Raw genomic sequence first — 15,984 nt, 5'->3', positions numbered from 1 at the left:
GAGCTTAGGAATAAAAAAGGGACAGCTACGTTGCTAGATGCTTATTGTAGACCCCTCAGATAGTCCGTGTGAAATTGAGGAGCAAATATGTGCACAATTCAGAGATGTGTAAAAATAATAACAATAGGGTAATTATATTCGGTGATTTCAATATTCCCAACATTAATTGGAACAGTCGTAGGGTGCAATCTAACAGAAAAGTTTCCAAGTGTGGTAGCAAGCGCGAATTGCCAGGTGCTTCCCGACGGACGACCCAACGAGACCGCATCCGTAAGGGCCAGTAATGATACCCCACGGGCTTCACGTCTGAAATGACTGTCTCGCCAGCTGAATCGCCTGGGCTGCACCCGGCAGCTCCACGCGAACGAAGAGGAGCAGCACTTAACCCAATCCTGCTGAACAAAGCCCAGACAGCCCACAGCATTGCCACCGCGCAGCCCAGCTCCAGGGTGTTTGATTATTGGCTGCTGCCTCTGCGGTGTTGATACCTCCAGTGTCCAGGGCTCACGGTCTGATTGGGATGCCAGGCAGTAACACTGACCTGGGACATGGCACGCCTACCCCATGAGAATCCACTTGGGAGCTGTGAAGTGCTCACATTACAAACATTGCCAATTCCCGAGTAGCCTTCAGCTGTGGGGCCGCAGGTCGCCACGGTCAGTGGGAGTTAAAGTGACCTACACCATATTACCACAGACAGGACTCTGATTCACATTGTTAAATGGGTGTGCTAAAAGGTGTGAACGTGACCACTCGCTGGGGAGCTGGTTAGATCATGGGAGTCCGTTCAATAGAGAGTCCTTCCCGTTAATGGGATGGAGATTGGCCTTAATTGGTGATTATCGGTTTCTCGCCGCGTCGTGGTGGGATCCCGATCTCGCCAACGGGAGTGGGTCAATTAGATCAGAATCCGATCGGCACACGGCACGGTTCCCAATTTCAGCCTCTCCTGCGCTCTAACCAACTTGCTCGGATTCATGACTGGCGCGACGCGGCCATTAGATCGCGCCGATAGTGATAAGGGCTTAGATGATCTGAGTAGAGTTCTTAAAATGTACACAGAACATTTTATGTCAATATGTAGAGGGTCCAACAAGGGACGGCACAGTGCTGGACCTAATTCTGGGTAATGAAGCTGGACAGGTGGTTGAGGTGTTGATGGGAAAGCATTTTCGTGATAGCGACCACAACATGGTACATTTTTTAAGTTTGTTATGGGCAAAGAAATAGACAAGTTTCATAAAACGTTTAGGATTGGGGGAGAGTGGATTTTAGTAAAATAAGGCAGGATCTGGCCAAGGTAGACTGGGAAGAGTTATTTGTGGGGAAATCTACAGAAGAGCAGTGGGGGGGGGGGGCGTTCAAAAAGGAATTGGGGAGGGTACATGTCCCTCTAGGGTGATAGGAAGGAGTAACAATCCCAGAGACTCATGGATGACCAGCGATATTCAGGATACGATGAGAAGGAAAAGAGAGTCTTTTAGCAAGTACAACGGGAGCAAATCAATGGAGGCATTATTGGAGTACAGAAAGTGCAGGATGGAGCTTAAGAAAGCAATTAGGAGAGCAAAGAGGGGATATGAGAAAGCCCTGGCTGGTAAAAGTAGGGAAAATCCCAAGATATTCTCTAAGTATATCAATGGGAAGAGGATAACCAGGGAAAGAGTTGGGCCCATTAAGGACATAGGGGGAAATATGTTGGGTGTTGAATGAATGCTTCACATCTGTCTTCACCCAAGAGAATGAGGATGTAGGTATGGAACACGGAAAGAGAGACTGTGATGTCCTTCAGCAAATTGACATAAGGAGTGACAGAGTATTGGGAGTGTTGGCAGGCTTAAAAGTGAACAAATATACAGGTCCAGGCTGCTGTGGGAGGCAAGGGAGGAGATTGCAGGGGCTCTGACCCAAATGTATAATTCTTCTCTGGCCACGGAAGAGGTACCAGAGGACTGGAGAAAAGCTAATGTAGTTCCACTGTTTGAAAAGGGTTGTAGAGTAAACCAGGAACTACAGACCAGTGAGTTTCACGTCAGTGGCAGGGAAACTACCGGAGAAAACTCTGAAGGAGAGAATCTATTTTCATTTGGAGAGGCAGGGTTTGAACAGGGATAGCCAGCATGGCTTTGTCGGAGGGAGGTCATGCCTAACAAATTTGAAATAATTTTTTGAGGTGGTGACTAGGAGTGTAGGTGAGGGTATTGCAGTTGACGTAGTTTATATGGATTTCAACAAAGCCTTTGACAAGGCCCCTCATGAGACTGATAAAGAAGGTAAATGCACATGGGATACAGGGTAATTTGATGAGGTGGATTCAAAATTCAATTAGTTGTAGGAGACAGAGGGTGATGACAGATGGCTGCTTTAGCGACTGGAAGCCAGAGACCAGTGACGTACCACAGGGATCTTTGCTGGGTCCCTTACGATTCATCATTTATATAAACAACATAGATGACTATGTCGGGGGTAGGATCAGACAGTTTGCGGATGACACAAAGATTGGCAGGGTGGTTAACAGTGAAGTTGACTGTCTTGGGTTACAAGAACATACAGTGCAGAAGGAAGCCATTCGGCCCATCGAGTCAGTACCGACCCACTTAAGCCCTCACTTGCAGCCTATTCCCCGTAACCCAATAACCCCTCCTAACCTTTTTGGACACTAAGGGCAAGTTAGCATGGCCAATCCACCGAACCTGCACATCTTTGGACTGTGGGAGGAAACTGGAGCACCCGGAGGAAACCCACGCAGACACTGGGAGAACATGCAGACTCCTAACAGACAGTGATCCAAGTCAGGAATTGAACCTGGGACCCTGGAGCTGTGAAGCCACAGTGCGAACCACTGTGCTACCATACTGCCCCAGGTAGGTATGGACGGGATGGTCAAATGGGACGGAAAGTGGCAGATGAAATTTAACCCGGAAAAGAGTGAAGTGACACACTTTGGAAGTAGTACTGTGACAATTCAATGACCGGCATCATACTGGGAAGTTCTGAGGAACAAAGGGACTTTGGTCTGTTTGTAAAAAGATCTTTGAATGTGGAAGGGCAGGTTAATAGGGTGGCGAAAAAGCATATGCAACACTTGCCTTTAGCAATCGAGGCATAGATTACAAAAGCAGGGTCATGATGGAGCTGTATAGAACTTTGGTGAGGCCACAGCTGGAGTACTGTGTGCAGTTCTGGTCGCCACATTGTAGGAAGGATGTGATTGCACTGGAGCGGGTGCAGAGGAGATTTACCAGGGATATTACCTGGAATGGAACATTTAAGTTATGATGAGGGGTTGGATGGGCTTGGGTTGTTTTCACTGGACAGAGAAGACCGAGGGGCGACCTGATTGAGGTGTACATGATTATGAGGGGTGTGGACAGGGTGGATAGGGAGCAACTGCTCCCCTTAGTTGAAGAGTTAGTCACAAGTGAACACAAGTTCAAGGTGAGGAGCAGGAGGTTTAACGGGGATTTGAGGAAAAGCTTTTTTACCCAGAGAGTCGTGATGGTCTGGAACGCACTGCCTGATAGGATGGTAGAGGGGGGTTGCCTCCCATCCTTGAAAAACTACCTGCATGAGTATTTGGAACATCGCAACATTCAAGGCAACATTGTGTATTGGTAGTGGAAGGAGTGAATGTTTAAAATGGTGGAATGGGTGCTCCCAACGGGGCTGCTATGACCTGGAGGATGTCAAGCTTGCTGAGTGTTGTTGAAGCCGAGCCCATCCAGGCAAGTGGAGAGTATCCCATCACACTCCTGAATTGTGCCTTGTAGGATTGTGGAAAGGCTCTCTTACTCGCCACGGAATCGTAAGCCTCTGACCTGCTCTTGCAGCCACGGTATTTATACGGCTGGTCCACCTCAGTTTCTGGTCATTAGCAATGGTAATGCCACTGAATATGGCACTTTAATTATCCCTGGTTGAGAGCAAATCTTGCAGCAGAATACTGGGGTGGAATTCTCCGTTCCAGTGACTAAGTGCCGGTGCCAACGGAGAATCCGCGGGTGAATAACGACGGGAAAATCGGCATGAACTTCTCACCGATTCCAGCACCGGTGAGGGGCTAGCACCGGTGCTGCATGGACCACCCGCATATCGCGTGAAAAATGGCCGGAGAATCGCTGGGTCCCGGGCCGCGCATGCACAGGGCTGACAGCCTGCACTGGCATACATGGTGCCAGCTGTGGTGGAACCCTAACCCCCCACCACTCCCCTCAGCCCTGGCCAGTGGCACGGATCCCGGATGAGTGTGGGAGCACTGGACACGTAGCCCACGCAGTCGGGAACCGGCCCATTGGGGGCGGAGCATCGCGGGTGGGCAGGCTAAAGACGCGACAGTGGCCTTGCGACTGCGCACGTCCCAATGGCGTCGATTTGGAGGGGGGAGCATAGCGAATCGGCATAAACCGGCACCTGCCCTGGATCCGGCGGGAAGCCATTCTCAGCCTGATCGCCGATTCCAATTTCAGTGTCGAGCTAGAGAATTCCGTTCCTGATCTTTGGTGAATGATTTATACATTAATTGCCCAATCCGGGTTTGTTCTCACTGGAACGAAGGAGGTTGAGGGAGACCTGATAGAGGTCTACCAAGATCATGAGGGGCATAGACAGAGTAGATAGTCAGAGACTTTTTCGCAGGGTAGAGGTGTTAATTACTAAGGGGCATAGGTTTTTAAGATGCGAGAGGCAAGGTTTAAAGGAGATGTACGAGGTAAGTTTTTTACACAGAGGGTAGTGGGTGCCTGAAACTCGCTGCCGGAGGAGGTGGTGGAAGCAGGGACGATAGTGACGTTTAAAGGGCATCTTGACAAATACATGAATGGGATACTGACCCTGGAAGTGTAGAAGATTTTAGTTTAGACGGGCAGCATGGTCGGCACAGGCTTGGAGGGCCGAAGGGCCTGTTCCTGTGCTGTATTTTTCTTTGTTCTTTAATCTTTGTTGTCCTGTGTAGTGCAAATTGAGGTATCCTGGTGTTATGTGCTGTCATGATAGCATTACTTCGGAGAATTCGGATGCACGCTGGGTTGTCAGTGTGAGTGTCCTTTTGTTTGGTGAAGCACTGTGTGAGCTATGCCAGGATTGGCTGACAAAGCAGCAGACCCCAGTAAAAGGGAGCTAGGCTTCAGTCATGCCACTTCAGAAAAATCAAATTAGTGTCCATTGTTTCTAAAGGTTTCTCCACCACGGATGTTAGGCTGGCTGGTTGCTGGGTTTAATCATTTCATCGTTTTTCAAACAGGGGTGCAACATTTGAATATTCCAGTCCTTTGGCATCAATCCTATATCCCAACAATTTCCACCCTTATTTCCCTCAGATCTTAATAAGATGTCAATATGCATTTCAATGATTCTTTATTTCCATCCAGTAAAAGGATTATTTCTTTTTTTTTTTTACAAAATTCAACATAGCTCTCAAGTAAACAATGTTATATTTAAATGTAATTATTATATACAGCCCAGTTGTAATTGAATAGAAAAAGGATAAGGAAAGGCTCACAACACAGTACTTCGATCGCAGGAGGCTGCCACATTTTGTTAAACCAGTTAATCTTGCTCCTGGAACCAGAAATCTGGCTCATCTTGTCTCTTGTTCGCCTGAAAATGGAAATCGAGAATGGAGAAGAGAATGGAGAAAGAGTTTGGGGACATTTTGGTGATATGCGTCCTTTCAGTGAAGAGGTATAATCCGTCAGTCACATTGTGACGTCATTCAATTGTCACAGGCAATGTGTTGTTGCATCTTAGACTCCAGGAAGATGAGATAGTCTTGTTTTGGAAATACTGTTGAAAGTGCAAAATCTGAAGATTTAGCTGATCTCTATCTTGTGACTTTGATTCAGATCCGTATCCTGCACGGATTGCTTACAGATATGAATGTCACAGGGAGGAAAAAATAGAATGTGCAACTGCATTGATCTAGGTTTGTGTTTTTCTTTACAAACAATATATATATATATACACACACACAAGGCTAAAATATCATGGGCGGGATTCTCTGTCGTGCCAGCCCCATTTTCCGGCATGGAGCCTCCACCCCCACCGGCAGCGGGATTCTCCGGTCCCGCAACCGGACAATAGGATATCTCATTGTGGCCACCCCATGCCATTGGGAAACCTGCAGGCGCGGGTGCATTGCCGGCGATGGAGAATCTCGCAGCATGTCTTTGGAAGGAGCTGTATAAGAGTTTGCAGTTACTTCAAAGTCTTACTCGGTGATCTACAGCTCCAAAGAACAATTGACTAGAGGTTATACTGAACAAAAGCATGTCTCAAAAGTTCCTCTGCAGGTGGTCTCCGTTTCTCTTCTACAAATATTTGCTTCAGGAACCCCCGGCATGCGTTTGAGACACTATCCGGAAGCTGGGGCTTGGTTGGCTGGGTGGCAATTTTGAAGATGGCAGCCATGGCTTCGAACTCTGCCCAAGGAGGTTTCTCAGTCAACATTTCCACAATGGTGCACCCGACACTCCTTCACAAGTAAAAGGAAAACCATTTTAAAAATGCTCACACGTATATAAAGGTTAAAATAACAGCACTGTTTTACTTGGTTTGTTTAGAAGCAGATGAGAAAAGTACAATAGCTTAAAGCCAATGTTTCATTTTCTTCGTAGCATGACCCTACATTGACATTTTGGGTGGGGTTTACCGACCACCCCCACCGCGTATTTTCCGGCGGCGGAGGCGGCCTGCCAGCGGGATTTTCTGGTCCTGCCATTGTCGGTAAATTCCGCCCATAGTCTTTACTGTCAAAGGAAGAGAACTGTATATAATAGGACATACACATGTTATTTAACCCACCAAATTTCACCTTCTAGTACCCCAATGGGTCAGAGAACAAGACGGTGTAATGATAGCATGTTTTATTCTCTTGACGATGCTGACTTTACTTGGGCACAATTCCATGAACACCCTCACCTGCATGTGTAATCCCAGTGAGTGTCAACTGTACAAAGGAGCATCAGTGTTTTGGAGAGTTGTTAGTCAACTCTTATATGCACAAATGTTTCGGTAAAAATATTTTTTTAAACTCACAACCCCTAATTATTCTTCCCTTCACGTTGCTCCCAGTATAGTGCTCACCAGACATCTGCTTTTCTGCCGTATCCTTCACCGCTGATAACCTCGGGGCTCATCCAGTAGGGTGTTCCAGTGACTGATTTAATCCCCGTCCCCGACATACAAATAGTCTGCAAACGTTTGCTGGCTCCAAAATCACCCAGTTTGATATTCCCCGCAGAGTCTCTCAAAATATTGGCACCTGTGATGTGAAAATGATCATAGGAGGTGAGTCACTTCAAAGTTCTTTAAAACTCCTGCAGCAATATCTGGTGTTAACTCTCCAATTAAAGCCATATTCAAATAAAACTGCCAACCTGTATTATATTTTTTTCAAATCTATTCTATGGATATAGGTGTTACTTATTGTGCATTGTCCGAGAGAAGGTGGTGGTGAGCTTTCATTTTGAAATACCTCTATCCATTGGTCAAGAATGCTGTTAGATCGGGAATTCCATCATTTTTACCTAACAAAGATGAAGATATTCCTATGCACTTGCTGTCCTTTGTCTGTTGGGAGGTGGCGGCCACTGTCTTGGAAGGTGCTCTCAAAGAAGACGTGGCAAGTTGCTGAAGAGCATCTTGTACATAGTACACACTGCAGTCACAGACTGTATCTGACTGGTGTGTGGAAGGAGTGCCAATTAAGAGGACTGTGTTATCCTAGGTCATAGAATTTACAGTGCAGAAGGAGGCCATTCGTCCATCGAGTCTGCATCAGCCCTTGGAAAGAGCACCCCACTTAAGCCCACACTTGCGACCTATCCCCGTAACCCCACCTAATGTTTTTGGACACTAATGGCAATTTAGCATAGCTAATCCACCTAACCTGCATATCTTTAGACTGTGGGAGGAAACCGGAGCACCCGGAGGAAACCCACGCAGACACGGGAGAACATGAAGACTCCACACAGACAGTGACCCCAGCCAGGAATCGAACCTGGGACCCTGGAGCTGTGAAACAACTGTGCTAACCAATGTGCTACCGTGCTGCCCACTAAGTGATATCAAACATTGAACATCGAGCAATAGCAGTAGGAAACAGTTATATACATGCTTCAAACTATTATCAAGGCCATTGGAGCCTAATGTCAGCACAGTTCATGCATCAATTTTCACTCTTGTCTGTTAAACTTTCTTTCCCAAGGTTTTACCCAGCAGCATGGGTAACTTGGGATCCTTTTAAGGGTGCATTTTACTTCAAATATTATGTTTTCTGCTTAATTTTTCCAATAAACTCACAGATATGAACTTTTTTTAACATTTGGCCTCGATGTAATGAAGTTTATCTCCACCTAGTGCTTTTATTGATGAACTTCAGATAGCTACCTGGCACTCACCATTTCTGTATTAAAACCTCATCTGTGTTCCTGAAAGGAGCAGCCAGTGTTCTTCAAGAAGTATTAGGGTTAATGCGTCAGCATCGAGTCTGTGGTTAAAAGAACTACCTAGTAACACATGCAAAGTGCCTAGTACATGTACTAAACCTAGTGAAAAATAAGTTGGATCATGATTGTGCAATGATAACCAATCACTTGGCAACTTATAACTTATAACATGAGAATCATTGCCTTCAACTGAAATGACACTCCGTCAATGACACTAAATACTCTCTGATCTTTATCATTCACCCTGCAACTTGGTTGTATTTGGGGAAACTCCCTCAATCCTTTTGCATTGAGGAGGATTTCAATATTGATGAATGAGCTGATGAATGCTTCTCTGAAGTTTAGTGCTAAAAAAACCTGATACTGAGTTCTGAGGATATGTGAACCAATTCCTGCGTCACGCTCTTGCAGGGCATAAACGAAGGCAGACAGGAAAATTTCACTGGTGTCAGATATTGCAGTTAATGCCTGGGGGGGGGGGGCGGGGGGGAGCGTGGAGGAGTCTTGTCATGCAGGGGCAATACCCCTACCTCTGTGCCAGAAGCGTCAGGTTAAGTCCCACTTCAGGACTTGATAGTCACGGAAGGTGCAGTCGTAATGTGGCCAAACAGGTTGATTACCAACCTATAGATTCTTCCAAGATGCCTGATGGCAGGTGGTAAGAGTGGGAGAGTTTCCTGGTCGACCACAATGCAGAAAGGATTGGCAAAGCACTTTGCCATCAAGCATAATCATGAAACAATCAATGGAAGTGCATGGTCGCCAATGGCCTGTAAGGCCAATGCTACCTGAAAGAGGAGGAATGCCAAAGGATTTTGACTGTTGTGTGGGGATGTGGTAGTCACCACTGTTGTATTGTATATACTGCATACGAGGGGTATTACGGTAAGGCCCCTGTACTACAGGTACGGGGGTAGATCCCTGCCTACTGGCTCCACCCAGTAGGCGAAGTATAAATGTGTGGGTTCTCCGAGCTGCAGCCATTTCGGCAGCAGCTGCGGGAGGCTACACATCTCTGTGTAATAAAGCCTCGATTACACTCTACTCCCGTCTCGTTGTAATTGATAGTGCATCAATTTATTACGCAGATATTTTACAACGATGGATCTCCGCATCAAGCCTGATCGCCTGCAGCTGCATCCTCAAGCAGACAACGCCAAGTCGGCCTTCGCACATTGGCTAGCTTGCTTTAAAGCCTACATCGGATCTGCGACAGAACCACCCTCAGAGGCACAGAAGCTCCAGATCCTTTACACGTGGGTGAGCTCCGATATCTTTCCACTCATCCGGGACGCACCGACCTACGCTGAGGCCATGGCGCTACTGAAGGAGAACTACACTCAGCAGACCAACAAAATCTACGCCAGGCACCTGCTGTCCACGCGGCATCAACTCCCCGGTGAGTCTGCGGAAGGTTTCTGGCGTGCCCTGCACGCCCTGGTGAGAGACTGCGATTGCCAGGCCGTTTCGGCCGTTGAACATTCTGACCTGCTAGTTAGAGACATGTTCGTTACGGGCATAGGGGCTACCCTCAACCTCGCTGCGACCAAGAAACTAGCGATCCCGCTCACAGTCGCCTCACGCAATGTATAGACATATGCCCCCGGCCGCACGGCCCTCCCCTCCTGGGCATCGTGGAGCCCGCCAGCGAACACCCCATCATGGACCCCATCAGCGACTGCCCCCAACCAACCTCAGGCCTGCGCTGCGCGGCAGCCAACCAACCCCGGGGCCGGGACCCAATTGCTACTTCTGCGGACAGACAAAACACCCCCAGCAACGCTGCCCGGTGCGGAGCGCGCTCTGCAAGGCCTGCGGGAAGAAAGGACATTTCGCTGCTGTGTGCCAGGCGTGCTTGATCGCTGCTATTGTCCCTGCAACCCCTACGTGCGACCCGTGGGCGCCACCATCTTCCTCACCTCAGACCACGTGCGACCCGTGAGCGCCGCCATTTTGCTCGCCTCACAACACGTGCGACTCGTGGGCGCCGCCATCTTGCTCGCCTCACAACACGTGCGGCCCGTGGGTGCCACCATCAGGCCTGCCTCAGGACACGTGCAACCTGTGGGCGCCGCCATCTTCCCCGCCTCAGGACCCCTGCTCGTCGGCCACCTCATCGGGCCGCTCATCACCTGCAACCGCCGCCGACCAGCCGCGTCACGCCTCCATCACGATCGACCAGTCCCGATCGCACAACCTCGCGACTGTGTCGATGACAATGAAGGTCGACGGGCACAAGATATCCTGCCTTCTGGACTCCGGGAGCACTGAGAGCTTCATCTACCCCGATACGGTAAGGCGCTGTTCCCTCACAGTACACCCCATTAACCAGAAAATCTCCCTGGCATCCGGATCCCACTCTGTGGCGATCCTGGGGTACTGCACTCTGGAGGTTCCAGTGCAACCTCCAGAGCCTAACCCTGAAATTTGGCGGGCCCGTACCATCCCTTACTGTCTGCGGTCTCACAACCCTTAAGGTCGACCCGCCTTCTCTGTTTGCAAACCTCACCTTGGATTGCAAACCCGTCGCCACCAGGAGCAGACGGTACAGTGCCCAGGACAGGACCTTCATCAGGCCTGAGGTCCAGCGGCTGCTACAGGAAGGTATTATCGAGGCCAGCAACAGCCCCTGGAGAGCCCAAGTGGTAGTTGTGAAGGGTAGGTCATGCCTCACAAACCTTACTGAGTTCTTTGAGAAGGTGACCAAACAGGTGGATGAGGGTAAGGCAGTTGATGTGGTGTATATGGATTTCAGTAAAGCGTTTGATAAGGTTCCCCACGGTAGGCTACTGCAGAAAATACAGAGGCATGGGATTCAGGGTGATTTAGTCGTCTGGATCAGAAATTGGCTAGTTGGAAGAAGACAAAGGGTGGTGGTTGATGGGAAATGTTCTGACTGGAGTCCAGTTACTAGTGGTGTACCATAAGGATCTGTTTTGGGGCCACTGCTGTTTGTCATTTTTATAAATGACCTGGAGGAGGGCGTAGAAGGACGGGTGAGTAAATTTTCAGATGACACTAAAGTCGGTGGAGTTGTGGACAGTGCGGAAGGATGTTACAAGTTACAGAGGGACATAGATAAGCTGCAGCGCTGGGCTGAGAGGTGGCAAATGGAGTTTAATGCAGAAAAGTGTGAGGTGATTCATTTTGGAAGGAATAACAGGAAGACAGAGTACTGGGCTAATGGTAAGATTCTTGGCAGTGTGGATGAGCAGAGAGATCTCGGTGTCCATGTACATAGATCCCTGAAAGTTGCCACCCAGGTTGAGAGGGTTGTTAAGAAGGCGTACGGTGTGTTAGCTTTTATTGGTAGAGGGATTGAGGTCATGTTGCAGCTGTACAAAACTCTGGTGCGGCCACATTTGGAGTATTGCGTGCAATTCTGGTCGCCGCATTATAGGAAGGATGTGGAAGCATTGGAAAGGGAAAGATTTACCAGAATGTTGCCTGGTATCGAGGAAAGATCTTATGAGAAAAGGCTGAGGGACTTGAGGCTGTTTTCATTAGAGAGAAGAAGGTTAAGAGGTGACTTAATTGAGGCATACAAGATGATCAGAGGATTGGATAGGGTGGACAGTGAGAGCCTTTTTCCTCGGATGGTGATGTCTAGCACGAGGGGACATAGCTTTAAATTGAGGGGAGATAGATATAAGACAGATGTCAGAGGTAGGTTCTTTACTCGGAGAGTAGTAAGGGCATGGAATGCCCTGCCGGCAACAGTAGTGGACTCGCCAACACTAAGGGCATTCAAATGGTCATTGGATAGACATATGGACGATAAGGGAATAGTGTAGATGGGCTTTAGAGTGGTTTCACAGGTTGGCGCAACATCGAGGGCCGAAGGGCCTGTACTGCGCTGTAATGTTCTATGTTTTCCCCCTGACGGCCGAGGCTCACCAGGCCTTCACCAGGCAGAAATCGCCATGGCCGAGATGCACGCGGTCGACGAGACGCTCCCCTTCCAAGTCGAGAGCGATGCATCAGACGTCACGCAGGCAGGCCCATGGCATTCTTTTCACGCACCCTCCATGCCTCCGAAATTCGGCACTCCTCCGTCGAAAAGGAGGCCCAAGCTATCGTTGAAGCTTGGAGGCATTACCTGGCCGGCAGGAGATTCACTCTCCTCACTGACCAACGGTCGGTTGCCTTCATGTTTAATAACACACAGCGGGGTAAGATCAAAAACGATAAAATCTTGAGGTGGAGGATCGAGCTCTCCACCTACAATTATCGCCCCGGTAAGCTCAACGAGCCCCCCGATGCCCTATCCCGAGGTACTTGTGCCAGCGCACAAGTGGACCGACTCGGGACCCTGCACGACGATCTCTGTCACCCAGGGGTCACCCGCTTTTATCACTTCATAAAGGCCCGCAATCTACCCTACTCCATCGAGGAAGTCAGGGCCATCACCAGAGACTGCCAGGTCTGCGCGGAGTGTAAACTTCACATCTACCGGCCAGACAGAGCGCACCTGGTGAAGGCCTCCCGCCCCTTTGAATGCCTCGGCGTGGACTTCAAAGGGCCCCTCCCCTCCACCGACCGAAACACGTACTTTCTTAATGTGGTCGACGAATATTCCCGATTCCCCTTCGCCGTCCCATGCCCCGATATGACGTCTGCCACCGTCATCAAAGCCCTTAACACCATCTACTCTGTTTGGTTTTCCCACCTACGGCCACAGCGACCGGTGTCCTCATTTATGAGCGATGAGCTGCGCCAGTACCTGCTTAACAGGGGCATTGCCTCGAGCAGGACGACCAGCTACAACCCCCAGGGAAACGGGCAGGTGGAGTGGGAGAATGGGACGGTCTGGAAGGTCGTCCAGCTGGCTCTACGGCCAGAAATCTCCCGGCCTCCCGCTGGCAGGAGATCCCGACGCCCTTCACTCCATTTGGTCGCTCCTTTGCACTGCGACTAACGAAACTCCCCATGAACGTCTCTTTGCCTTCCCGGATGTCCACCTCCGGGGTTTCGCTCCCAACGTGACTGGCAGGTCCAGGACCTGTCCTCCTCTGCTAGAACGTGCGGCTACGCAAGGCGGACCCATTGGTTGAGAGGGCACAGCTACTTCACGCGAACCCGCAGTATGCCTACGAAGTGTACCCCCGACGGCCGCCAAGACACAGTCTCCCTCAGGGACCTGGCACCAGCTGGGTCCCCACAACCCCCCCCCTCTGCCCCGGCGCCACCCTCCCTCCCCCCAGCGCACCCCAGCACAGTCCCTGCTCCAGGACGATCTGTCCTCCCCTTGGTCCCATCCGGGGATGAAGATGAGGTAGACACGCTCCCGGAGTCACCGATGACCGAACAGAGCCAAAATCGTCACCAGAACTGCAGCGCTCGCAATGACGGATCAAGGTGCCCGATCGTCTGAATTTGTAAACTTTTCCTTACAATGTTACTATTTACAATGTAAATAGTTTTCCACCACCCCCGCTGGACTCTTTTTTAACAGGGGGTGAATGTGGTAGTCATCACTGTTGTATTGTATATACCGCATACGAGGGGTTTAAGGTAAGGCCCCTGTACTACAGGTACGGGGGTAGATCTCTGCCTGCTGGCTCTGCCCAGTAGGTAGAGTATAAATGGGTGGGCTCTCCGAGCTGCAGCCATTTTGGCAGCAGCTGCGGGAGGCTCCACATCTCTGCATAATAAAGCCTCGATTACTCTCTACTCTCGTCTCGTCGTAATTGATAGTGCATCAGGGGACAAAGTAATCAGGTTAGCCAGAAGTTAATGATTTGCCCTGATTAAGATTGAGGAAGATGAAAACAAAATCCAGAAATTGCAAACTGGATAAAAATGCAAATAGTCCACTCCGATCCTCAAACAGGAGTTGAATAATGGGAATGCTAGGTGGTCCTGAATTCATTCTCAGCATGAAACTGAGTCAATCTGAACAGCAAAAGTTTAGTTCCATCTTCATATCTGTATTTATTTATTACCTCACTCCCTCCCCCACTATCTAATCGACTCCAGTCTTACAAATAAACACCTCTCCCATTTACAAACACTCCATTTTATTGTCTCTGGTCTCCTGTGCATCCCTCATTTGGTTGAGTTTACTATTGGTGGTTGTGCCTTCAGCCGTCTAGATGCCACACTCTAGGATTCCTTCTTAAAACTCTGCCACTTCAGACCTTCTGGTTCTTTAAGACCCTCCTTAAAACCCATCCACACCCTCCACGAACTGCTTCTTTGCCTCATCATCCATTTTTGTCTGATTACACCTCTTTTTTCAATGTTAAAGGCATTAAATAAATTAAAGTTTTTGTTGCATTTGGCAGATCCCATCTGGAGCAGCTATAGATTAATTTGGCACTAAAATTAAAAGCAGATTACTATGGGTGCAGGAAATCAGAACTAAAAATCAACAATGTCTCCCCGCCCCCCCCACCGCGTCATCTTCACTGTCGAGATGAAGGTGGAGATGTGCAGTTTCAGTGGGGAGATAATATACCCGAGTCATGGGAAGCGCTATGCCAGAATTGATGGGAAGGTTTTCCAGTTTCTGAACTCAAAATGTGAGTCAGCCTTCCTCTCCAAGAGAAACCCTTGACAGATCAACCAGATTGTCTTGTACAGGCCCAAGAACCAAAAAAGACAATGTGAAGAGATACAGAAAAAGTGCTCTTGTTGTGCAGTGAATTTCTAACAGTCTATTACTGGTGCCTCTCGTGCTGAGGTTGTGGCCAAGAGGAATCAGAAGGCGGAGGTGTGCATGACTCAACGTGAACATGCAATCAGGGCCGTCAAAGAGGGTCGAAGCAGCAGCAAAGAAAGTCAGTGCAGCTACAACTAAGAAGCACCCAAACAGAAGCTTGCTAAGCCAATGAAATCTCAGGCTCCTCGTGTTGGTGGAAAACGCTAAATATCATTAGAGGTTGATGTAATAATAAAAAATGAATAAATATAAACAGAAAATGCTGATAAGACTCAGCAGGTCTGGCAGCATCTGTGGAGAGAGAAAAACAGAGTTAATGGGCGCGATCTAACATTCTCGTCGCACCAAACTTGGTGACGGGACGAGGCCGTTAAATCTCATGAGAGGCCTCTTGGGAGATTTGCAATGCTGGAACACGTTGCAAGATCTAATGATATCTCGGGAGACATCGCAACCTGGATCTCGCCCTGGCTACCCAGCTACTCTACAGTGCCACTGCTCGTCAGTGCAGGAGGTGAGGTAAATGCGGCCTCGTTTGGGCGTTCCTCGCCTAGGCTAAAAGAAAAAAAAACAGAATCCCGTTTGATAGCGGGGTTATTCCCAACTCTGCAGGCACCAAGAAACACCCGCTATTCGCATCCAAAACGGGACTCTTTTCTGGGCGTTAAATCACACCCGATGTTTTGAGTCCATATGACTCTTCTAGAAGAGATTAATTCAGGAGTGAGTGACATTGTCTCTTTATTTTTTCCCTCTCGTGAAGGACAACATGCCATGCTAACATTCTATAGGCACCAGAAACCCCTCTAGTAACTTACCCAAATCACCACTAATCATGCTTGAGCCCTGCCTGCCAATGTTGCCAAACCTTTTGAC

General features: G+C 48.8%; 1 protein-coding gene and 1 pseudogene across 4 annotated transcripts in view; one reads left to right on the top strand and one right to left on the bottom strand.

The window, feature by feature from the left end:
- Positions 1–5,335: 5,335 nt before the first annotated feature.
- Positions 5,336–15,984, bottom strand: part of map3k22 (mitogen-activated protein kinase kinase kinase 22) — a 206,841-nt gene continuing 196,192 nt past the window's right edge. For all 4 annotated transcript variants that reach the window (XM_072468212.1, XM_072468213.1, XM_072468210.1 and 1 more), the window contains 2 exons: positions 7,081–7,258; positions 5,336–6,469 (listed from right to left, as the gene is read on the bottom strand). In XM_072468212.1, coding sequence (XP_072324313.1) covers positions 6,241–6,469; positions 7,081–7,258 — 407 coding nt within the window. In that variant the 3' untranslated portion in view covers positions 5,336–6,240. The remainder of the gene's footprint in view (positions 6,470–7,080; positions 7,259–15,984) is intronic.
- LOC140386037 (large ribosomal subunit protein eL24 pseudogene) lies at positions 14,863–15,315 on the top strand (annotated as a pseudogene).

The sequence above is a fragment of the Scyliorhinus torazame genome, chromosome 11 (genome assembly GCF_047496885.1).
Source record: "Scyliorhinus torazame isolate Kashiwa2021f chromosome 11, sScyTor2.1, whole genome shotgun sequence".
In the NCBI taxonomy this organism is placed as follows: domain Eukaryota; kingdom Metazoa; phylum Chordata; class Chondrichthyes; order Carcharhiniformes; family Scyliorhinidae; genus Scyliorhinus; species Scyliorhinus torazame.
This window is presented reverse-complemented; position numbering and strand designations above follow the sequence as displayed.